The sequence below is a fragment of the Mesoplodon bidens genome (assembly GCF_964165515.1).
Source record: "Mesoplodon bidens genome assembly, chromosome: 9".
Taxonomy (NCBI): Eukaryota; Metazoa; Chordata; class Mammalia; order Artiodactyla; family Ziphiidae; genus Mesoplodon; species Mesoplodon bidens.
In genome coordinates this window covers 88,422,830-88,447,518 of record NC_138166.1, presented here as the reverse complement: position 1 = coordinate 88,447,518, position 24,689 = coordinate 88,422,830, and the positions used below count along the sequence as shown (strand labels likewise).

General features: G+C 40.5%; 1 protein-coding gene across 1 annotated transcript in view; it reads left to right on the top strand.

The window, feature by feature from the left end:
* The window catches only part of SLC35B4 (solute carrier family 35 member B4), a 37,620-nt gene that overhangs the window by 8,252 nt on the left and 4,679 nt on the right, over positions 1-24,689 (top strand). The window contains exons 2-8 of the mRNA XM_081243796.1: positions 13,389-13,502; positions 17,071-17,173; positions 18,357-18,406; positions 21,009-21,090; positions 21,305-21,365; positions 22,881-22,990; positions 24,346-24,421. Coding sequence (XP_081099922.1) covers positions 13,389-13,502; positions 17,071-17,173; positions 18,357-18,406; positions 21,009-21,090; positions 21,305-21,365; positions 22,881-22,990; positions 24,346-24,421 — 596 coding nt within the window. The remainder of the gene's footprint in view (positions 1-13,388; positions 13,503-17,070; positions 17,174-18,356; positions 18,407-21,008; positions 21,091-21,304; positions 21,366-22,880; positions 22,991-24,345; positions 24,422-24,689) is intronic.

Below are 24,689 nucleotides of genomic sequence, written 5' to 3'. Positions count from 1 at the left end.
GGGGTCTTTTGTGTCTCCATACAAATTTTAAGACGATTTGTCCTATTTCCGTAAAAAACATCATTGGTAATTTGATAGGGATTGCGTTGAATCTGTAGATTGCTTTGGGTAGTATAGTCATTTTCACAATATTGATTCTTCCAGTCCAGGAACATGGTATATCTCTCCATCTGTTGGTATCATCTTTAATTTCTTTCATCAGTGTCTTATAGTTTTCTGCATACAGGTCTTTTGTCTCCCTAGGTAGGTTTATTCCTAGGTATTTTATTCTTTTTGTTGCAATGATAAATGGGAGTGTTGCCATAATTTCTCTTTCAGATTTTTCATCATTAGTGTATAGGAATGCAAGAGATTACTGTGCATTAATTTTGTATCCTGCAATGTTACCAAATTCATTGATTAGCTCTAGTAGTTTTCTGGTGGCATTTTTAGCATTTTCTATGTATAGTATCATGTCATCTGCAAACAGTGACAGTTTTACTACTTCTTTTCTAATTTGTATTCCTTTTATTTCTTTTTCTTCTCTGATTTCCGTGGCTAGGACTTCCAAAACTATGTTGAATAATCGTGGTGAGAGTGGACATCCTTGTCTTGTTCCTTATCTTAGAGGAAATGCTTTCAGTTTTTCACCATTGAGAATGATGTTTGCTGTGGGTTTGTCATATATGGCCTTTATTATGTTGAAGTAGGTTCCCTCTATGCCCACTTTCTGGAGAGTTTTTATCATAAATGGGTGTCGAATTATGTCAAAGCTTTTTCTGAATGTATTGAGATGATCATATGATTTTTATTCTTCAATTTGTTAAAATGGTGTATCACATTGATTGATTTGCATATATTGAAGAATCCTTGCATCCCTGGGATAAATCCCACTTGAACATGGTGTATGATCCTTTTAATGTGTTGTTGGATTCTGTTTGCTGGTATTTTGTTGAGGATTTTTGCATCTATATTCATCAGTGATATTGGTCTGTAATTTTCTTTTTTTGTAGTATCTTTGTCTGGTTTTGGTTTCAGGGTCATGGTGGCCTCATAGAATGAGTTTGGGAGTGTTCCTTCCTCTGCAATTTTTTGGAAGAGTTTGAGAAGGATGCAAGCTAGCTCTTCTCTAAATGTTTGATAGAATTCACCTGTGAAGCCATGTGGTCCTGGACTTGTTTCTTGGAAGATTTTTAATCACAGTTTCAATTTCATTACTTGTGATTGGTCTGTTCATATTTTCTGTTTCTTCCTGGTTCAGTCTTGGAAGGGTCTACCTTTCTAAGAATTTGTCCATTTCTTCCAGGTTTCCATTTTATTGGCCTAGAGTTGCTTGTAGTAGTCTCTTAGGATGCTTTGTATTTCTGCAGTGTCTGTTGTAACTTCTCCTTTTTCATTTCTAATTTTATTGATTTGAGTCCTCTCCCTCTTTTTCTTGATGAGTGTGGCTAATGGTTTATCAATTTTATTTATCTTCTCAAAGAACCAGGTTTTAGTTTTATTGATCTTTGCTATTGTTTTCTTTGTTGCTATTTCATTTATTTCTGCTCTGATCTTTATGATTTCTTTCCTTCTGCTAACTTTGGGTTTTGTTTGTTCTTCTTTCTCTAGTTCCTTTAGGTGTAAGGTTAGATTGTTTACTTGAGATTTTTCTTGTTTCTTGAGGTAGGCTTGTATAGCTATAAACTTCACCCTTAGGACTTCTTTTGCTGCATCCCATAGGTTTTGGATCATCGTGTTTTCATTGTCATTTTTCTCTAGGTATTTTTTTGATTTCCTCTTTGATTTCTTCAGTGATCTCTTGGTTATTTAGTAATGTATTGTTTAGCCTCCATGTGATTGTGTTTTTTTACGTTTCTTTTCGTGTAATTCATTTCTAATCTCATAACATTGTGGTCAGAAAAGATGCTTTATATGATTTCAATTTTCTTAAATTTACCAAGGCTTGATTTGTGACCCAAGATGTGATCTATCCTGGAAAATGTTCCGTGCGCACTTGAGAAGAAAGTGTAATCTGCTGTTTTTGGATGCAGTGTGCTATAAATATCAATTAAATCTCTCTGGTCTCTTGTGTCATTTAAAGCTTCTGTTTCCTTATTTATTTTCATTTTGGGTGATGTGTCCATTGGTGTAAGTGAGGTGTTAAAGTCCCCCACTATTATTGTTTTACTGTTGATTTCCTCTTTTATAGCTGTTAGCAGTTGCCTTATGTATTGAGGTGCTCCTGTGTTGGGTGCATATATATATTTATAATTTGTTATATCTTCTTCTTGGATTGATCCCTTGATCATTATGTAGTGTCCTTCCTTGTCTCTTCTAACATTCCTCATTTTAAAGTCTATTTTACCTGGTATGAGTATAGCTCCTCCAGCTTTCTTTTGATTTCCATTTGCATGGAATATCTTTTTCCATCCCCTCACTTTCAGTCTGTATGTGTCCCTAGGTCTGAAGTGGGTCTCTTGTAGGCAGCATATATATGGGTCTTGTTTTTGTATCCATTCAGCAAGCCTGTGTCTTTTGATTGGAGCATTTAATCCATTCACGTTTAAGGTAATTATCAATATGTATGTTCCTTTGACCATTTTCTTAATTGTTTTGGGTTTGTTTTTGAAGGTCCTTTTCTTCTCTTGTGTTTCCCACTTAGAGAAGTTCCTTTAGCATTTGTTTTAGAGCTGGTTTGGTGGTGCTGAATTCTCGTAGCTTTTGCTTGTCTCTAAAGGTTTTGATTTCTCCATGAAGTCTGAATGAGATCCCTGCCAGGTTGAGTAATCTTGGTTGTAGGTTCTTCCCTTCCATCACTTTAAGTATATCATGCCACTCCCTTCTGGCTTGTAGAGTTTCCGCTTAGAAATCAGCTGTTAACCTTATGGGAGTTCCCTTGTATGTTATTTGTCATTTTTTGCTTGATGCTTTCAATAATTTTTCTTTGTCTTTCATTTTTGCCAATTTGATTCCTATGTGTCTCGGCGTGTTTCTCCTTGGGTTTATCCTGTATGGGACTCATTGCGCTTCCTGGACTTGGGTGGCTATTTCCTTTCCCATGTTAGGGAAATTTTCGACTATAATCTCTTCAAATATTTTCTCTGGTCCTTTCTTTCTCTCTTCTCCTTCTGGGACCCCTATAATGCGAATGTTGTTGTGTTTAATGTTGTCCCAGAGGTCTCTTAGGCTGTCTTCATTTCTTTTCATTCTTTTTTCTTTATTCTGTTCTGCAGCAGTGAATTCCACCCTTCTGTCTTCCAGGTCACTTATCTGTTCTTCTGCCTCAGTTATTCTGCTACTGATTCCTTTTAGTGTAGTTTTCATTTCAGTTATTGTATTGTTTATCTCTGTTTGTTTGTTCTTTAATTCTTCTAGGTCTTTGTTAAACGTTTCTTGCATCTTCTGGATCTTTGCCTCCATTCTTTTTCAGAGGTCCTGGATCATCTTCACTATCATTATTCTGAATTCTTTTTCTGGAAGGTTGCCTATCTCCACTGCATTTAGTTGTTTTTCTGGGGTTTTATCTTGTTCCTTCATCTGGTACATAGCCCTCTGCCTTTTCATCTTGTCTGTCTTTCTGTGAATGTGGTTTTTGTTCCACAGGCTGCAGGATTGTAGTTCTTCTTGGTTCTGCTCTCTGCCCTCTGGTGGATGAGGCTATCTAAGAAGCGTGATGGGAGGGACTGGTGGTGGCTAGAGCTGACTGTTGCTCTGGTTGGCGGAGTTCAGTAAAACTTTAATCCACTGTTGATGGGTGGGGCTGGATTCCCTCCCTGTTGGTTGTTTGGCCTGAGGCAACCCAACACTGGGGCCTACCTGGGCTCTTTGGTGGGGTTAATGACATACTCTGGGAGGGCTCATGCCAAGGAGTACTTCCCAGAACTTCTGCTGCCAGTGTCCTTGTCCCCACGGTGAAACAGAGCCACCCCCTGCCTCTGCAGGAGACCCTCCTACGCTAGTGGGTAGTTCTGGTTCAGTCTCCCCAGGGGTCACTGCCCCTTCCCCTGGGTCCCAATGCACACACTAGTTTGTGCGTGCCCTCCAAGAGTGGAGTCTCTGTTTCCCCCAATCCTGTCGGAGTCCTGCAATCAATTCCCACTAGGCTTCAAAGTCTGATTCTCTAGGAATTCTTCCTCCTGTTGCCGGACCCCCAGGTTGGGAAGTCCGACATGGGGCGCAGAAACTTCACTCCAGTGGGTGGACTTCTGTGGCATAAGTGTTCTCCAGTCTGTGAGTCACCCACCCAGCAGTTATGGGATTTGATTTTACTGTGATTGCGCCCCTCCTACCGTCTCATTGTGGCTTCTCCTTTGTCTTTGGTTGTGGGGTATCTTCTTTGGTGGGTTACAGTGTCTTCGTGTCAATGATTGTCCAGCAGCTAGTTATGATTCTGGTGTTCTCACAAGAGGGAGTGAGAGCACGTCCTTCTACTCCGCCATCTTGGTTCTTCCTCCGATCTTCTGACACATTAATGTTGATCACTCTCTTGAGTTCCTCTGCAGATATTCTAGTTTTTTGCTGTGTCCAGTGTGCTCTGAAAACTCTGGAACGCCACACTCCAGAGGCCCCCCTTTCCACATGCTGCCTCCCCCTTCTTCACAGGTCCTACGCATGTATCATTTTGAATTATAGTTTTGTTCAGGTATTTCCACAGGAGTGGGATGGCTGGATCATATGGTAATTCTATTTTTAGTTTTCTGAGGAACCTCCATACTGTTTTCCATAGTGACTGCACCAATTTACATTCCCAGCAACAGTGTAGGAGGGTTCCCTTTTCTCTACACCCTCTCCAGCATTTGTTATTGGTAGACTTTTTAATGATGGCCATCTGACCAGTGTGAGGTGGTACCTCATTGTAGTTTTGATTTGCATTTCTCTAATAATTAGTGATGCTGAGCATCTTTTCATGTGCCTACTGGCCATGTGTATGTCTTCTTTGGAGAATTGTCTATTAAGGTCTTCTGCCCATTTTTCGATTGGGTTGTTTGTTTTTTTGTTGTTGTTGAGTTGTATGAGCTGTTTGTATACTTTGGAGATTAAGCCCTTGTTAGTTGCATAATTTGCAGATATTTTTTCCCATTCTGTAGGTTGTCTTTTCATAGTTTTGTTTTGTTTTGCTTTGCTTTTATGGTTTCCTCTGCTATGCAAAATCTTGTAAGTTTGATTAGGTCCCATTTGTTTATTTTGTTTTTACTTCTGTTGCCTTGGGAGGCTAACCTACGAAAACATTGGTATGATATATTACAGAGAATGATTTGCCTATGCTCTCTTCTAAGAATTTTATGGTGTCATGTCTTATGTTTAAGTCTTTTTTTTTTTTCTTGGCTGTGTTGGTTCTTCATTGCTGCACGCGGGCTTTCTCTAGTTGCAGCGAGTAGGGGCTACTCTTTTTTGTGGTATGCAGGCTTCTCATTGCAGTGGCTTCTCTTGTAGCGGAGCATGGGCTCCAGGCACATGGGCTTCAGTAGTTGTGGCACGTGGGCTCAGTAGTTGTGGCTTGAGGGCTCTAGAGCGCAGGCTCAGTAGTTGTGGTGGACAGGCTTAGTTGCTCCGGTGCATGTGGGATCTTCCTGGTCCAGGGATTGAACCCATGTCCCCTCCACTGGCAGGCAGATTCTCAACCACTGCGCCACCAGTGAAGTCCCTTTATTAATGTTTTATAGTTCTCAATGTATAAGTCTTTCACCTCCTTGGTCAGTTTTATTCCTTGGGGTTTGTGTGTGTGTGTGTGATTTTTGAAAGGTATTGCTTTTTTACATTCCCTTTCTGATATTTTATTGTTAGCATAAAGAAATGCAACTGATTTCTGAATGTTAATCTTGTATCCTGCTACTTTGTTGAATTCATTTATTAGATCTAGTAGTTTTTGTGTGGAGTCCTTAAGGTTTTCTATATATAGTATCATGTCATCTGCATATAGTGATAATTTTACCTCTTTCCTTCCAACTTGAATACGTTTTATTTCTTTTTCTTGTCTGGTTGCTGTGGTTAAGACTTCCAATACTGTGTTGAATAGAAGTGGTGAGAATGGGCATCCTTCTCAGATTTTAAGCAGGAAGGCTTTCAGCTTTTCACCATTGAGTATTATATTGGCTATGGGTTTGTCATAAATGGCTTTTATTATGTTGAGATATGTTCCTTCTATACCCACTTTGGTAAGAGTTTTTATCATGAATGGATGTTGAATTTTGTCAAATGCTTTTTCTGCATCTGTTGAGATGATTATTTGGTTTTTGACTTTTCTTTTGTTAATGTGGTGTATTACATTGATTGATTTGCCTGTGTTGAACCATCCTTGTGAACTTGGGATGAATCCCACGTGGTTGTGGTGTATGATCTTTTTGATGTGTTGTTGGAATCAATTTGCTAATATTTTGTTGAGAATTTTTGCATCTATATTCATCAAAGACATTGGCCTGTAATTTTCTTTTTTTGGTGGTATCTTTGGTTTTGATATCAGGGTGATGGTGGCTTCATAAAATGTCTGTGGGAGTGTTCCCTCCTCTTCAACCCTTTGGAAGAGTTTGAGAACGATCAGTATAAATTCTTTGTATGTTTGGTAGAATTTGCCTGTGAAGACATCTGGTTCTGGACTTTTGTTTGTAGGGAGTTTTTTTGTTTTTAAGGTTTTTTTGATATGGACCATTTTTAAAGTCTTGCTGAATTCATTACAGTATTTCTTTCTGTTTTATGTTTTGGTTTCTTGGCCATGAGGTGTGTGGGATCTTAGCTCCCTGAGCAGGGATCGAACCCACACCCTCTGCATTGGAAGGTGAAGTCTTAACCACTGGGCCACCAAGGAAGTCCCTGTAGGGTGTATTTTTATTTTATTTTAATTTATTTTATTTTGTGTGTGTGGTACGTGGGCCTCTCACTGTTGTGGCCTCTCCAGTTGCGGAGCACAGGCTCCGGACACGTAGGCTCAGCGGCCATGGCTCATGGGCCCAGCTGCTCCGTGGCATGTGGGATCTTCCCAGACTGGGGCACGAACCCGTGTCCCCTGCATCAGCAGGTGGACTCTAAACCACTGCGCCACCAGGGAAGCCCTGTGGGCATATTTTTAAATTGCAGATTCTGTTTCGCTTCTAGTGATTGGTCTGTTCAAATTATGTATTTCTTCTTGATTCAGTTTGGTGGGCTGTATGTTTCTAGAAAGTTGTCCATTTATTCTAGGTTGTCAAATTTGTTTGCATATAATTGTTTATAGTATTCTCTTATGGTTTTTTTGTATTTTTGTGGTATCACTTGAGCTTTCTCCTTTTTCATTTCTTATTTTGTTTATTTTGGGTTCTCTCTCTTTTCTTCTTGGTGAGCCTGGCCAGAGATTTGTCAGTTTTGTTTACCCTTTCAAAGAACTAGCTCTTGGTTTTATTGATTTTTTTCTATTGTCTTTTTACTCTCTATCTTATTTATTTCCTCCCCAATCTTTATTATTTCCTTCCTTCTGCTGACTTTAGGTTTTATTTGTTCTTCTTTTTCTGATTCTTTTAGGTGGTAGGTTAGATTGTTTCTTTGAAATTTTTCATATTTTTTGAGGAAGGCCTGTATTGCTATGAACTTCCCTCTAAGAACTGCTTTTGCTGCATCCCATAGATTTTGTATGGTTGTGTTTTCATTGTCATTTGTATCAAGGTAATTTTTAATTTCCTTTTTGATTTCCTCGTTGACCCATTGTTTTTTTAGTAGGATGTTGCTTAGTCCCCATGTAATAGTTTTTTTTTGTTTGTTTGTTTTGTTTTTGCGGTATGCAGGCCTCTCACTGTTGTGGCCTCTCCTGTTGCGGAGCACAGGCTCCGGACGCGCAGGCCCAGCGGCCATGGCTCACGGGCCCAGCCGCTCCACGGCATGTGGGATCTTCCCGGACCGGGGCATGAACCCGTGTCCCCTGCATCGGCAGGCGGACTCTCAACCACTGCGCCACCAGGGAAGCCCGTAATCGTTTTTTTAATTCTCCCTCAGTTCTTTTCCTGTGGTTGATTTCTAGTTTCATACTGCTGTGGTCAGAGAAGATGCTTGAAATAATTTCTATACTCTTAAATTTGTGGTGGTGAGTCTTGTGCCCTAGTATGTGGTCATTCCTGGAGAATGTTCCATGTGCACTTGAAAAGAATGTGTGTTCTGGGATTTTTTTGGATGTAATGTCCTGCAAATATCAATTAAATATAACTGTTCTGTTGTATCATTTAGCATCTCTGTCCATTGATGTGAGCAGGGTGTTAAAGTCTCCTACTATTATTGTATTCCCATCAATTTCTCCCTTTATGTTTATTAGTATTTGTTTTATGTATTTGGGTGCTCCTATATTAGGTATATATATGTTGACAAGCGTAAAATTCTTTTCTTGTATTGATCCTTTTATCATTATATAGCGTCCCTCTTTATTTTTTTTATAGCCTTTGCTTTAAAGTCTATTTTGTCTATGAGTATTGCAGCTCCTGCTTTCTTGTCATTTCTGTTTGCATGAAATATCTTTTTCCATCCCCTCACTTTCAATCCATGTGTGTCCTTTGCCCTAAGGTGGGTCTCTTGTAGGCAGCATATTGTAGGCTCTTGTTTATTTAATCCAGTCTGCCACTCTATGTGTTTTGATTGGAGCATTCAGTTCATTGACATTTAAGGTAATTATTGATACATATGTATTTATTGTCATTTAAAATTTTGTTTTGCAGTTGATTCTTTGTATCTTCTTTGTTTTTCTTTTTGTGGTTTGATGCTTTCCTTTTATGCTTGTGTTCTTTTTGGTTTTTGTGAATCTATTGTATGTTTTTGATTTGTGGTTCCCCTGTTATTCAAGTATGTTAACCCCCCTTCCTGTATCTGCTTGCTTTAGATGGATAGTCATATAGGCTCAAGCATATTCTAAAAAAAAAAAAAAAAAAGAATCTGCATTTTCTTACCCTCCTTCCCCACATTTTATGATTTTGACGTCTTTTTTACATCTTCATGTTTATCCTTTTGCTGTTCCTTGTGTTTATCATCACTTTCACAAGTAGGTTTTGTTTTTTCTTTTTGATCTGTATTTAAGTGATTTGCTTTCCAGTTGTGATTTCCTCCTTCCTGTATCTTCTTGCTTCTTTTCTATTTAGAACAGACCTTTCAATATGTCTTTTAGGATAGCTTTAGAATTGCTGTATTCTTTTAGTTTTTGCTTGTCTGAGAAATTCTTTATTTCTCCTCCTATTCTAAATGATTATCTTGCTGGGTAGAATATTCTGGGCTGCAGATCTTTCCCTTTCAAGACTTTGAATATATTTTGCTACTCCCTTCTGGCCCTCAGTGTTTCTGTAGAGAAATCAGCTGATAGCCTTATGGTGGTTCCCTTGTAATTAACTCTTTATTTTTCTCTTGCTGTCTTTAGAATCCTCTCTTTAACTTTTGCCATTTTTATTATATGTCTTGGTGAAGGTCTGTTTGGATTTATCTTGTTTGGGACCCTCTGTGCTTCCTGTATCTGGATATCTGTTTCCTTCTTTAGGTTTGGGAAGCTTTTAGCCGTAATTTCTTCAAATACATTTTTAACCCCCTTTTCTCTTTATTCTCCTTCTGGAATCCCTGTTATATGTAGATTGGCATGCTTTATATTATCCCACAGGTCTCTTTTATTGCTTTCATTTTTTCTTTTTTTCATTTGGCTTTCTGTCTGCTGTTTTGATTGGGTAATTTCCATTATTCTATCTTCCAGATCACTTATTCTTTTTTCTGTATTATTCATTCTATTCATTGCCTTTACCTCAGCTTTTGTCTTGGCAAACGAATTTTAAAATTTTTCTTGGCTCCTCCTTATAGTTTCTAGTTCCTTTTTACAGTAATTTGCATTTCTGTCAATAGCCTTTCTTAATTCTTTCAGTATTTTCATTACCTGTTTTTTGAACTTGGTGTCTATTAGACTGATGAGGTCTGTTTCATTGTTTGTTCCTTCAGGGGGATTCTCTTGGTCTTTTTTTTTTTTTTTTTTTTTTTTGCGGTACGCGGGCCTCTCACTGTTGTGGCCTCTCCTGTTGCGGAGCACAGGCTCCAGATGCGCAGGCTCAGCGGCCGTGGCTCACGGGCCCAGCCACTCCGTGGCACGCGGGATCCTCCTGGACTGGGGCACTAACCCGTGTCCCCTGCATCGGCAGGTGGACTCTCAAACACTGTGCCACCAGGGAAGCCCTCTCTTGGTCTTTTAACTGGGAGTAGTTCCTCTGCTTCTTCATTTTGCTTGTATTTCTCTTACTGTGTGAGTTTAGGAGAAACAATTATCTACTGTAGTCTTGGAGGGCTATTTATATGTGGGAGTGTCCCTGCGTAGCTTGTGTGGGTTTAATTTTTTTTTGGCGTGAGGGCAGTTTTTGGTTTGGGTATTTGCTGTCTCTTTCCTCAGCGTGTGCTGGCTTTCTCCACACAGCCAACCCCAGTCCTCTCCCCGGGGTCTGACCTCTGAAGCCTGAGCCTCAGCACCCAACCCTGACTCTCCCCAGTGGACAAGCGACCCAAGCTGGGGAGTGCTGGCAGCACTGACCTTCTATGCAGGTCTCTCTCCGCAAACAGGGTGCTGCACTCTCCTCCGCGGCTCTGAAGCTCCCCCTCTGTCCCAGCTGATTTTGCCGCCCGTGAGGGGACTTCCCCGGGTGCAGGAACCTTTCCTCCTTCACAGCTCCCCAAAAGGGGTGCAGATCCCATCCGGATTCCTTTCTCTCTTTTTCTTTTTTCTTTTGCCCTACTCAGTTATGTGGAGATTTTCTTGCCCTTTTGGGAGTCTGAGGTCTTCTGCCAGCGTTCAGTAGATATTCTGTGAGAATTGTTCCACGTGTAGAGGTATTTTTGATGCATTTGTGGGAGAAGGTGAGCTCCGTGTCCTACTCCTCTGCCACCTTGATACGATCCTATTATGATGCCTTTTACAACATCCTATGAAGAATGCACCTTGAAAGCGAATCATTTTTTGAAATAGTTTATTTTTAACTTTCATACAGTCCTCATATTCTAGATCATGTTTGCTTAAAGTGAGGCCTCCCACATTCATTCAGTTGCTTGGGTGAAAGCCAGACTCGGTGCCCAGAGGTTGTTGGTGTGAAGATGAATTGGACGGTCCTCTAACCATCCCCACAGGGCACTGGGTTCCTACTGTCGCATATTCCGCGTTTGGCAGGGATCAGGTCTCATTCAATTGGCAGCTCCCTCTCAGCCAGCACCTACCTGCACACACAATAGGTTCTTGATAATTACTCTTTAATTGAATTGTCCTAAGCTTTCAGGAAAGAGAAAATGGAAGGGAAAACAAGAAGTATAATGAGCTCTTTTTGGACTAAGTCTTGTGCTTGGCGATTTATGTATATTTTCTCATTGAATCCTCACTATGACGTTAAAAACACATCACTTCTATTTTACAGGTGAGAAAAATTGCTCAACATAAATGTCTTTAAAAGGGTTCCTATACTTAGATTGAAGGTATCCTAGTGTTTTAGTTTTTGCCTTTTTCCCTCTGTTAAGTGCATTTCAGGGACTGGCTTATTTACTCTACAATAAACCAATGAGATAGGCTCTAATACTGTTCCCATTTTAAAGATAAGAAAACTAAACTTAGGGTAATAAACTTCTACTGTCATAAGGTTAGCAGCATAGCTGGATATCCTGCATGTCATTGTGTGCTTTTAAGCACTGTGGACTGGCTCTCAACCCTGTGACAGCAGGTAAGAATTACCTGTGCATCTTAAACACGCACGCGTGTGCACACACACACACACACACACACAGCCCTTTCCCCAGACCTACACTAGTGGTTTTCAACTCTGGATGCACATTAGGATCTACTGGGAAGCTTTCAAATCCAGAGCCCCACCCCACCTGGGAGGGTGAGGCTTCTCAGGCTTATGGTTATTACAGAGCAGCCTAGCCAGGGTTGAAAAGCACTGTGCTAGGAACTATCTGGAACTAAGATTCCCTCTCCTGTCACTCATACTTAGGCTAATGGTTTTGATTAGCTCCTAGAATGAGAGAAATGTCTTACATGGTTGTTTATGGATTCCTGCAACGTTTAGCCCTGTCCCTCACACATAAGGAGTGCTAAAAGAAAACGTTGAATTGGATATAGAGCAGTAGTTTTCAAGGAAACCTTCATAGGTAGTAGAGCCTAAAGCAGAACTCTTGTTCTGCTTCTGATGGTAAGCACAGCTCTGTACGGGAATGGCTTAGGCTTAGCATTGTTTATTTTTATACCTGATGGGAGTATTTAAGAATGTGATCCTTGGCATTGCTGTTTAATATTAATACCACCAATAGAGAATGGAGTTGTTTTTAATAAATAGCATTATAGTAATATATAATAATACAATTAAATCCCTCTAATCACTAGGTTTGGGTAAATGTCTTTGGTTAAGATGAAAATGCAGAACAGGGCGCTATATTTTGTAATATGGGATCATTGGTAATGTGGGAACTCTGGAGGCCTCAGGAGAACAAAGACAACTGCTCACTTTGTCCTTCTTCCAGTGATTGGGCAGTGCCTCATGGAGGACAAGCTCAAGAAAACCACAACATTTGAAGTAACCAACTTTCAGAGTGCCTCAAGAGGGATTGATATCAGAGGAACTTTTCTACCTTGTAGATTTGCTCGTAACAGTCACTGTGGAAGATTCCCCAACCCTTAAGTAGACCACTGAAGAGGTGCCATTGAATTCCACGAACGTTTGTTGAGTCCCTGATGCGTTTGTGTTAAGGGTGGTGGAGACTAGTAAGACAGCAGCGGTGCTCCTCAGTCTTGTCTTCATTATTGCCCCTCCCCCGGCCCCCACCAAAGACCCTTTGTAGACATTTTTTCCTAATCATCCCTCTGCAGGTACACTGTATATGGACTTATGTCCTGTACATATAACCCTTGCTTTATACTTAGAAAAATAGTAGGATTCCGCCCCCAGCCCCCCACCATTGTTGCCCCCATGGGGATTCTGTCTAAGGTAACATCCCTGTCATTACCACTGGGTAGGAGTCTTTGATTGACAGCAGTCTCGGAGATATCCTGGTTGGGAGGATATGTAAACATTACAGGAGATCTGAGCATGTTTCTCTCCTTGGGCCTTGGGCCCAAGCTGACAAGGATCTGGACTAAAGCCCTCTTGGTTAAGTGAGGATCTCAACGAGAACCTATGACCAACTTCCTACAGTTTACTGGGAAAATTGTATCATAGTTCTAGGAATGAGCGTTATCATTCTTACTCATGGCCTGCTCTACCTGTGGAAGAGTAAAGGGAGAAAGCTGACGTTCTTCTCTGTGGGTCTGTTGCTAAGTGTGTGTGATCCGTGGGATATGAAAACGGAGATAAAGAAGGACAATGGGTAACAGAAATCCATCTTCCCTGTTATTCTGAACTATGAATAAAACAATTCTTAGTGCTCTTTATCTCAGTTTTCTGTGTCTTTTTTTTTTCTTTTTATTATTCACTACACAGGAAGCATCCAGGATGCGGGAACATCGTGACATTTGCACAATTTTTATTTATCGCTGTGGAAGGCTTCCTCTTTGAAGCTGATTTGGGAAGGAAGCATCCAACTATCCCAATAAGGTATGGCACATTGAAGTCTCATTTTAGCCTTTTTTTTTTTTTTTTTTAAGTTAAGAGCTTTTCTGGTACCTATACAAAAGGAATATGAGGCATCGTTTATAAGATTGGTATCAACTATATCAGTAGAATAATTCATTTTCTGAATTTAATACATTGTGACACTGCAGGGAGCCTATTCTTAGAATAAAATTCCTGCCACGACACTTAAAATAACTCTCATGGAAGCAACTATATATATGTGTGTGTGTGTCTGTCTGTATCTGTCTGGTATATGGTCAAAGGCCTGGTGTGACAACCAATTTTTAACCAGTTATGCATATTTTCCTCTTGTTGGTAAAGTTATCACATATGTTAAGAGTGATCGTTGTTACTTTTAAAAGACTAATGGCTTTTGGAGATAGAGGTAGTAGTTACACAACACTGTAAATGTACTAAATACCACCGAATTGTTCACTTTAAAGTGGTGGATTTTATGTTATGTGACTTTCATCTCAATCAAAAGAAAATGAACGGCAAACTAAGGTAAAATTGTTGCTTCCAGACCTGCATCCATTAGTCCAAATTTGCATTAACTATACTCATGGGGCCAAATAGAAAACAGGGCAGATCTTATAACGAACAGTGTATTGAAAACAGCATTCTTGCTGTGAGAGACTAGAAATCAAAGTGTATTTTTTTTTTTTTTTTGTGGTACGCGGGCCTCTCACTGTTGTGGCCTCTCCCGTTGCTGAGCACAGGCTCCGGATGCACAGGCTCAGCGGCCATGGCTCACGGGCCCAGCCGCTCCGTGGCATGTGGGATCCTCCCGGACCGGGGCACGAACCCGCGTTCCCTGCATTGGCAGGCGGACTCTCAACCACTGCACCACCAGGGAAGCCCTCAAAGTGTATTTTTTAAATTTAATTTTATTTTTATTTTATATTGGGGTATAGTTGATTTGCAATGTATTAGTTTTAGGTGTACAGCAAAGTGATTCAGTTATACATATATCCATTCTTTTTCAGATTCTTTTCCTGTATAGGTTATTACAGAATACTGAGTAGAGTTCCCTGTGCTGTACAATAGGTCCTTGTTGTTTAATTAAATTAAAAGAAAAAGAAAGAACCACACACACACAGAGTGTAATCCATCCAGTTGTATTTAGTAGGATAGTGTCACTTAATCCCTTTGAGAGGGACGTCTGGTGTGAATGCATCCAAGGACTGGCTAAGATTCATTGGTGTTATTTTTTTATTTTTTTTGCGGTACGCGGGCCTCTCACTGTTGTGGCCTCTCCCGCTGCGGAGCACAGGCTCTGGACGCGCAGGCTCAGCGGCCATGGCTCACGGGCCCAGCCGCTCCGCGGCACGTGGGATCTTCCCGGACCGGGGCACGAACCTGTGTCCCCTGCATCGGCAGGTGGACTCTCAACCACTGCGCCACCAGGGAAGCCCCATTGGTGTTATTTTGCAGCCTTCCTGAGTAGCCCGCTATAGAAAATCTGGCTGAATTTTGTTACTAATATTGTATTCTTACATATCCCAAGGTGATGCTAGATATCCTGAATACTTCCCCTTCCCCCATTGGCTTTAGTATCTGCATAAAACTTTCTGCTCCCAAGACCAGCATTGATATCAGAGTAGGAACCCCAGCATTTTTTGATTCCTCTGGCCCTTTCCCTCCTCCTTCCACTATTTCTTTCTTCTTTGGCTGCCACTAGCGTAGTTCAGGAACGTATTCACTCTTGCCATGACTTCTATAGTAATAGCCTGGTCGGCTGACCTCCTGCCTCTCACCTCTTCATCCCTCCATTTCAGCTTCCTACCATTGTATCATGACACCCACTCCACATGCACTCAGGTCACCATTAGATTCAAAGTGAAGCCCAAACTCCCTAACCTGCCCTTGGAGGCTCCCCATGAACCTTCCCTAACAACCATGCTCCCATGTGTGCAATTCATGCCGGCTATTTTATTTTCTATCTGGGAAGCCCTAATCAAAATCTTGCTCGTGTCATTCATCCCCACGAGCGATTTCTAGGCAATACTATGTAGGCAGTGATGTGGAATAGTTGGAATTAATTATCCTGAAAGAACTTGATGACCTCTATCTCCAGATGGCATCTTTTCAAGGTGGAACTAGGAAAATTGGGCAAGAAAGCTTATGAAATCACCAGTAGTATATTATTTATAAGCTGTGAAGTAGCTCTCACCAGTAACTTTGCATGTGTGTATTACTGTGTTCTGCGTTCATTGTAAAGCTCTTCAGACTTTGCAGACTGCGTTCATTTAGCCCTGGTGTGGCTGCCTGTGAGGGCAGATAGCCCCCTACCTCACCCGGAACGCAGAATTGGTTCTTGTCAGGGAAGATAACTTGAGACTCAGTGCTGTCACCTTCTCCAGATGTGCAGAGGTGGAAAGGATGGGGATCTGTGCTCAAAGACTTCCGACATTTCCTAAAGAATATGGAACCACTTATTCACCTTTGCCCTGCATTCTTTTTTTTGTGTGTGTGTGGTACGCGGGCCTCTCACTGCTGTGGCCTCTCCCGTTGCGGAGCACAGGCTCCGGACGCGCAGGCTCAGCGACCATGGCTCACGGGCCCAGCCGCTCCACGGCATGTGGGATCTTCCCGGACCGGGGCACGAACCCGTGTCCCCTGCATCGGCAGGCGGACTCTCAACCACTGCGCCACCAGGGAAGCCCCTGCCCTGCATTCTTTAGCCATGTAATTCAAATATTATTTTTCCCTTTTTGAATGTATTAGGTTGAATCATATGAAATTGCTGATGTTCAACCCCTTTTGACCTACCAAAAAATGGCATTTTAAATGGTTTAAGCTGATATGTATGAAAGGCATCTTAAAAATTAATTTATTTATTTATAACTTGTTATTTGTGTTTATCCCTTTATCTTTCTAAATGATTAGAGTTCCTGGATTTCTTTTAGTTTTTGCTTTTTATTATTATTTAAAGACCTATACATTCTCAAAAAACAGGGGCCCTAATTTTAAATACAAATCTATGCAAGTCAAATGATGCCCTCATTAATTTGGAGGCCACTGGTTCAAAAGGTGGGATAATTTTAACAGTTGCTAGGGTGAAAGTAACCCTTGACTTAGCACATCTTTTCTTTAGAAACAGTGAAAATTAATAGTATAAACAAGTGTATAGAGGAAATATTTGAGAGAGTTGAACAATTTTTAAGCTCTTTAGAGCTACATGAAAATTATATACAAAGAACTGATACAATAATAAAAATTATCCATTGTGGATAAAAAACCTATTGCTGTCTATCAGGTAACTCTTTTCGAAGCCTCATTTATAGTTGCTGTACGTACTAGAAAAATATTAAAATAGTGTTTCTTGGAACACATTCTATAGTTCAAACTTTTTCCATGTTATTCTGGCTTTGTGAAGTATTTTCATATGTACTTGGTGCTTGACTTCACATTATAATAGTGACACGATCTTTCAATCCAGAGGAAATAAGCACAATAGTTTTTTAACCAAAAATATATATTTCCTTCTCTACTTGATTTTCTTGAAATCGTGGCTGCTGTGTGATGAGCTGTTGTCTCTGCCTCTCAGGTACTACGCTGTAATGGTGACCATGTTCTTCACCGTCAGCGTGGTGAACAACTACGCCCTGAATCTCAACATCGCCATGCCCCTGCACATGATATTTCGATCTGTAAGTCTGCCAGCTCCCTGTGTCATGTTCCTCTGGAAGATGCAGCATAGTGGGTCCATTAAACACATGACAAAAGTAGAAAGGGCCTATAAGGAGTAAAGTCTAGGGTGTAAGAATAGGTCTCATGGATGAACAAGCAGAGGCTGGCTTTCAGCTGAGAAGTAGGGCAAAGAGAGAAATATGAAAGTGAATGGTTTACTTTTACTTATCAGAGGTCTTACAGGTGATTAATAAAAGGAAAGTTAAAATTTCCCTGGATAACAGATTTTACCTGTAATTTTCTTCATCTGGTTGGTTTTATATTCGTTCTTGCTATGAATGTTATTTAACTTATTTCTCATCACTTTTTGTTTCTTCCATGAAATTACATTTACTTCTAGTACATGATATAGATACTTCTCTTTTCTGATTTTTTTTGAAAATAGAGAGTTCAGATAATTACATAAAAGGAAATTCTTGATGAAGGTAGGGTTTCTCCCAAAGCAGCAGAGGTTTTCATCTTTGCCTCCTGCATGGTGGGAGAGCTAGTTTGTATATAAATAAGAACAGAGTGTTCCCTGAAGAACAGGAAAGAAACTCAAGAGGGAATATAGTTAGGATTGCAGAAGAATGCAAAATGGGTAAAAATTGGAATTACAACTTTTCTGTGTGGCCTGAGATTTTTGTGAGATGGAATGTGCTGTCCCTAAAGCCACTTTCCAGAGCTGATTATAATGACTAAGATGACCTTCAGAGCATTGATCCCAGAATAGACTTTCAGTAGACACTTGCTGATTGATTGACAACTTTCCAGACAAGAGACAGATCCCTGCACAACTTCATTCAGTCAGACTGTGGGTGAGGAGAAGCTTATTAAAGGCTCCTATAAATTAGATGGGAAATTTGACAAAAATAAGCTTGTAACATACTTCATCCCTGCTAGCCCAGCTTCAGCTTTGACCCCTTATTGAGAATTGATCATTTTTATTCTCATTGTCAACTTGAAAATGTTGTATTATTTTACATGTAGATTGTTATGGTTTGTAACTTCTGCCATCCTAGCAACATGGTGTACCTCACTGATCATTCATCCCAACCTTCTCCTTTCCAGCTATTTCCCCCACCTTGCCCCTGTTCATACTTATCTTGAATTGTGTTATCTTCTTTCCCTAGTGCACTAAAACTCTGTTGTCTCTTTTCACAGGGTTCTCTAATCGCCAACATGATTCTAGGAATTATCATTTTGAAGAAAAGGTAAACAATACTCTTTTATATTTTGTGTATAGGAAGGATAAGCTGAGCCCCAGCCATAAGCTCATCTGAATTCCTTTTCTCATAGTGATGATAAGTTTGTGCTTGGCCATCTGCCTTGTTTCTTACTTCTGTCTGTGACAGTGGTGCTCATTCCTGAGGCAGTGGACCAGGTAAGAGGCCCTACCTGTGGCTCTGGAGCAGCATATTCTCTGTGTAGAATTAATAAACTCTTGTCATTGTTGAATCTTTAGTACCATACTAATCTACGAAGCCAACTGATCTAGAGCTTCACTGTCCCACGTGGTCACCACTGGCACATGTGACTATTTACATTTAAATTTAAATATTAAAAAGTAAATAAAATTAAATATATAGTTTCTCCATCTCACTAGTCACATTTTAAGTGCTCAGTAGCCACATGTGGCTAGTGGTGACCGTCTTGGAGAGCCCAGATGTGGAACATTGCCAGCTTCACTGAAGTTCTGTGGGACAGTGCTGTCCTAGGAAGTGTACAACATAATGAGCTAAGAAATAGTCATACATATTATAAAGAAAATTCCTAACAGAGGCCCAAGTGGCCAAACAAGATGCAGTGAAAAGTTTCAGGACTGTTCTTTGTAGCTGTCACCAGTGGCTCTCTCTGGGTACCATTGGGAAATATCAGAAGTATCTGGGATGCTGTTTCCAAGCATTTGTCTCTCACCTTCATTCGGAGCCTCACTCCCAGGGAGGAGAGGTGTGGGGCAGAGACAGCCCACGCAGTCTGGAACACTTCTCGGGGAAGTTCATCCTCACTGTTCAGACCAAAATCGTGCAAGTTGGTGCCTGCTTTTCAATGTATTCAGTACCCAGCCCGAAGTATTAAAACTCTCTGTACCAGCTTGGAAAGTAGCTGTCAAGTCAGTGTGGGAAGCTAGAGTTTTTAAGTAATAAGGGCTGTGTCATGAAAAGGCTCCTTATCATGAGTTCTTCGTCTCCTGAGGCTTATGTATTCCCCAGATAAGCACCATTGTAGTTGATTTCTAGGTACTCTCTATTCAAGCACACGGAGGTAATGGTCAGGTTCATTATCTCTGAAGTGCCCCCTGTGCTTCTTGGTAATGCAAAGTTCACATTGGGACAGACCCGTGGTCTTTCCAACCTTTGATTTTGGCGCATAGCAGGGATACAAAAGAACTTATTATAAAAGGAATGTATTCTCCTGACATACCCCAAATGTCGGGGGCCTTAAACATTGCAGTTTTCCTTAAGAGCTTGTTTTTTTGTTTTTTGGGTTTTTTTGCTGTATGGGGCCTCTCACTGTTGTGGCCTCTCCGGTTGCTTGTGGAGCACAGGCTCCGGACGCGCAGGCTCAGCGGCCATGGCTCACGGGCCCAGCCGCTCCGCGGCATGTGGGATCTTCCCAGAATGGGGCACGAACCCGTGTCCCCGGCATCGGCAGGCGGACTCTCAACCACTGCGCCACCAGGGAAGCCCAAGAGCTTGTTTTTAGTCTGTCATCTTGAATCTCTCTAAGTCTTTTTTGACTCTCTCCAGTCTATATCACCCAGAGAACAGGAATTTCCCTAAGCTGACTGTCTAATATCATGGATTAGTAATTATCTCCTTTTGTTTATCTTGAGTAGCACCCGTCACGTTTATAGTGTGTTCCCTTTTCCAGGATTTGAAGACCAAATCTGTATTCACCTTAACCATGCCCTTCATTGTTGTTTAGGCCTGAATTTTAGACCTCTCTCTCTGACCTTTGCAGCCTGAAGAGTTCCCTTACGTTTCTACCTGCCTGCAGCAGTGCCTGTGTCCTCGGCCGCCCCTCTTCTCTAGCGTGGTGCTCTTGGCCCCTTGCTCGGCCCCTCAGCCAGTTCCGCTGGCCTTTTTCTGAGGCGCTGTGACCAGAACTATACAAAGTATTTGAGTAGAAAACTTCAGATGTAAGGTTTTAACTTCTTTTCATTCCTGCCTGAGGCCTTTTGCTTTATCACCAAGAGCCTGAGAGGGATGTTAATTGATACTATTTTAGTTAATGTGAAATGCCACTGTTATTAATGCTAATAGTCCTATTAGGTTAATATTACTTGCTTTATCCAACTATGCCAACATTTAAAAACAATATTTAAGAGACATAAAGACAGTACCCTCCCCTGAAAAGGGACAGTTGAATTCTTTTCTGCATGTGGAGTCCTGCTGCTTGTCCCTGGTATTCCTTCCGTCCTTCCTCTGCGTGCTGTGTCTCTTCACACTCAGGTCTGGGCCCCAGAAGCCAGGAAAAGCAACAGGCATCCCTTAAGATCTATCAGGCTTTCATCTGGACTCGAGAGCAGGATGGGCTGTCAGGTCTGGCCTGTCTTTGTTTTCTGATGAAACAATCTATTGGTGCACAAACTATGGGAAACAAACCGTCTTAAACACCACCGGAAAGGGCGTTGTTTAGAAACTAGTCAGCATCCTGATTCTTTCACGCAGAGACTTACGTGGACTCTGCTGGGAAGTGATCCCCTTGATTGTGTTTTGGTGATTTGTACTCTCAGGAACCATCTGACTGTCAGCATCATGTGGAAATTTGTATCTGTGCTTTCCTGAGGTGCTCTTTTTCTTATTTTTGCAGATACAGTGTATTCAAATATACCTCCATTGCCCTGGTGTCCGTGGGGATATTTATTTGCACTTTCATGTCAGCAAAGCAGGTGGTAAGAATCTGTTCACAAATGATTTCTATTCACTACTTGCCTTGGGGGCCCAGGTACTTATTAATGATATAATAAATGTAAATGCTCATGTAATCCAAGAATTTAAATCTCTGAAAGAGAAGAGGGAAATGGGTAACATAAATATTTCCCTTGTATCGAGGCCCCTTGAATGTAGTTCTGGTCTCTGTACCTCATATTTTTTCTTATTTCCTAGACTTCCCAGTCGAGCTCGAGTGAGAATGATGGATTCCAGGCATTTGCATGGTGGTTGCTAGGCAAGTACAGTAATTACAATAAAGCTAATTGCCTCTGCAGTTCTGTTTTCAGAGGTTTCTCCTAAGGGACATGTTTCTTGGCAAGAAGCTTCGGCTAAACAAATTATGCCATAGAAGAGAGAGGCATCTGGGATTATGTATCTCTGAACCTTAGTGTTCAAGAAACGAAAAAAAAAAAGTCTGTATTCATGGTACCGTGTTCTACAGCATGGATGCTTTCTTGGTTGCCACTGGTGTAGAAAGAAAAGTCTGTGTCTAGTTGCCCGTCACACTCTCTGGGAGTGGAGCATCATCCATTTCTTTATGATCTGTCTGCTGAGCAGAAGCTTCTGCAAAAGGAGGGCACATTACAGCAGTTGACTCTCTAAATTTCCAAGGGACCCATCTCTAAATCTTAGATTTATTTTCCTCATAAGCTGTTCCACATGGCAATAATGTTCCCAAACCTGACGGATCATCACAATCTCCTGGGAAGTTTTCAAAAATACAGATATCTCTTTGTTGAATTAATTAAACAACTCCTATAGAGCTTTGCCCTTGCTGCGTATGATAGAGAGGGGAAAGTTAGTGATGGCAATAAGATATTGAGACTGACCAAATGGAAGAAAAGTAGCAATGAAAGAACTGTATTCTCCTCGCCTCTTGACTTTGAAACTTTATCTCTTTAGGTTGTTGTTCTTAACATAGAAAGCTCTTTATCAGCTATTAGAAAGATACCTTATCCAATAAGAACTTGCACAAGATATGAACACACAATTCATGGGGACACAATTAATGTTCAGTAAACTTATGTTCAGCCTTGCTAGTCTAGTAATCAAAGAAATGCAAATTGAATCCAAAATGCAGTACCTTTTAATTTTGGTCTCTTATGTTGGCAAGATAATAAATGATTATTCTCATGGCTGCCGAGGATGCAGTAAGGCAACCATTTCCATATAAACTGTTTATGGTAAATTGACACAGCCTTTCTGGGAAAAAAAGTATGTGTATGTATTGAGTTTTTAAAAGGTCTACAACCTTTGACTCAGTAATCCCCCTTATGAGAGTTTATCCTAAGGAAATAATCAACATTTTGTGTAAAGATTTATGTACTAGGATGTACATTGATTTTAATGATGAAATAATTGGAAGTAATCTAACCATTCTCCTATTATAAGACATTTAAGTATGGTACATCCACATGATAGAATAATATGCAGCCATACTTTTGAAAAAATTTTAATGAATGACCTGAAGGAAAATCCAGGAAAAAGGTCGTGAAGAAAGCAAGATATAAAATTATATATTCATTATGATCCTGTCTCAGCATAAAATATCTACCTAAGTATATATACAGAGAGAGATAGCAAACTATTTAGGACTGGATGGTAATATTGTGGTTGATTTTTATTTCTTTTTAAATTTTGTACATGTTCCACATTTAGTGTGTAATGTTTGTAGAACTTAATGTTCTTTAAGAAAAGATCTGGAAGTTAGCAAATGCAGGCATCTTGTAACTTGATGTTTGCTTTTTAGGTATCGGGGCACTGACTTTCGCTCTTCTGATGTCAGCAAGGATGGGTATTTTCCAAGAGACTCTGTACAAACAATTTGGGAAACACTCCAAGGAGGCTTTGTTTTATAATGTAAGCAATTTCTTGAACCCAGGAAAGATGAAAATTATTGAGTTGTTATTGTTACTGTAATATGTTGTTTCAAATGTGATATGTCATCCTTCTCATGTAGTTGAAGGATCAATTTATTATCCAATAAACTGTTTGGGGGCGCACGGACTTTGGCACTTTTAATAGGCTGTCACAGTTCTCTACACGAGGGGCTCATCCTCAGTCAGTGTGGACAGAACATGTCTGCCAACCAGGAACAACCCCAAGGGGCAAGGAACCCAATGTTCCTATAGATGAAATCAAGTTAAAACCAATATGGAAACCTAGAAAGGGAATAGAAGTTTCAGAAACCCCATGCCAAGGAGAATATGTGCGGGCAGGCGTTTGGGAGAGTTGGGGAAGATGGGATTTGAGGAGTAAGTCCCTCAGATGGGCTTTAGTCCTTTGATGGAGAGATTTTTAATTAGTTAATTATATATGCTTTCGCTTCTTGTTTGAAACTGCTGATCTAGAGCCACCTCCTCTAACTTTCCTCTTTCTCGTTCGTCTTTTCTGTTGAAATAATGCCGGGCTCCTCAAGGTCATGGTGGTATCATTGCCTCCAGATTCAGTAATCTCAGGGATTCCTTCCCTGCCAACCGTTTGTACTGAAGTGGCAGACAAGCGATTTGAGATATTTACTTAGAACTAGAGTATGCGGCTGAGAACTTAAAAAATAAAGGGACATTCCGTTTGGTTTCCATGTTTCTTTTAGCATGGTACCTGGTGTATAGTTAACTGCTTGGTAAATGTTTACTGTGATTCCTTCTTATTGCGGTGGTAGTAGTGGTGGATTGTTGTCAAGCACCTTATCTTTGCTTACCTATTGTTTCCCCTTCCTCTTCAATCTCTTTTTATTCTTGTCTTCATTTCTTTATCCCTGACTTCATATTGTCCTCCAATCTCTTTTCCCACTAGTTTCCTGAACTCCCTAAAATCTGCCTGCACATTCCATATAATTTTTAAATCCGTTTTATTTGTTGAACCGTTCTCAAAAATAGTAAAAATGTAGCAGATCCTTCGGGCAGAATGACTGTGTGTTTCAATTTTCCATTCCCTTTTGTTGAGGAAAGGATGCTGGCTCTTATTTTTTTGTTTTGTGTGTAATGACCATCAGACTTCAAAGGGCAAGAACTGTAATTTGGGGGTTGATATCATGCCCTACAATGTAAGTGGTCAGTAGCACTGGATACTTTTAACTTAATAAATAAGTCTGACTTGCTTTTCTTGATATTGCTTGTTAAACAACTTGTAAAACTTTCAGTCATTGTAAAGATACTCTAATTCTTCTATAATGTTTTTGCATTTAAATTTACATGAAATGTTTCTTCCCCTAGCATGCCCTTCCACTTCCTGGTTTCATCTTCCTGGCTTCTGACATTTATGACCATGCAGTTCTCTTCAATAATTCTGGTGAGTTTGGGGTTATCTAGTAGAATTACCTAACAGTTTCAGAGGCAGCGTCTTCATTTTACTCTCGACTTGACCACTGCTTTTTTCATGATCTTATCCAAATCATCTGTCACCCCGGAAACAGCCCCCTTTCCACCTTCCTGGAATATAGTGCCATTAATCAGTGGTTGCAGCAGCAAAAGCCTTTATAGGCACTTCTCAGTTATTTGCAAATGAAGCAAGACAGTATCTTCAAATTTTCTGTTTTGCTGTGGAATTTGTGTTTGCA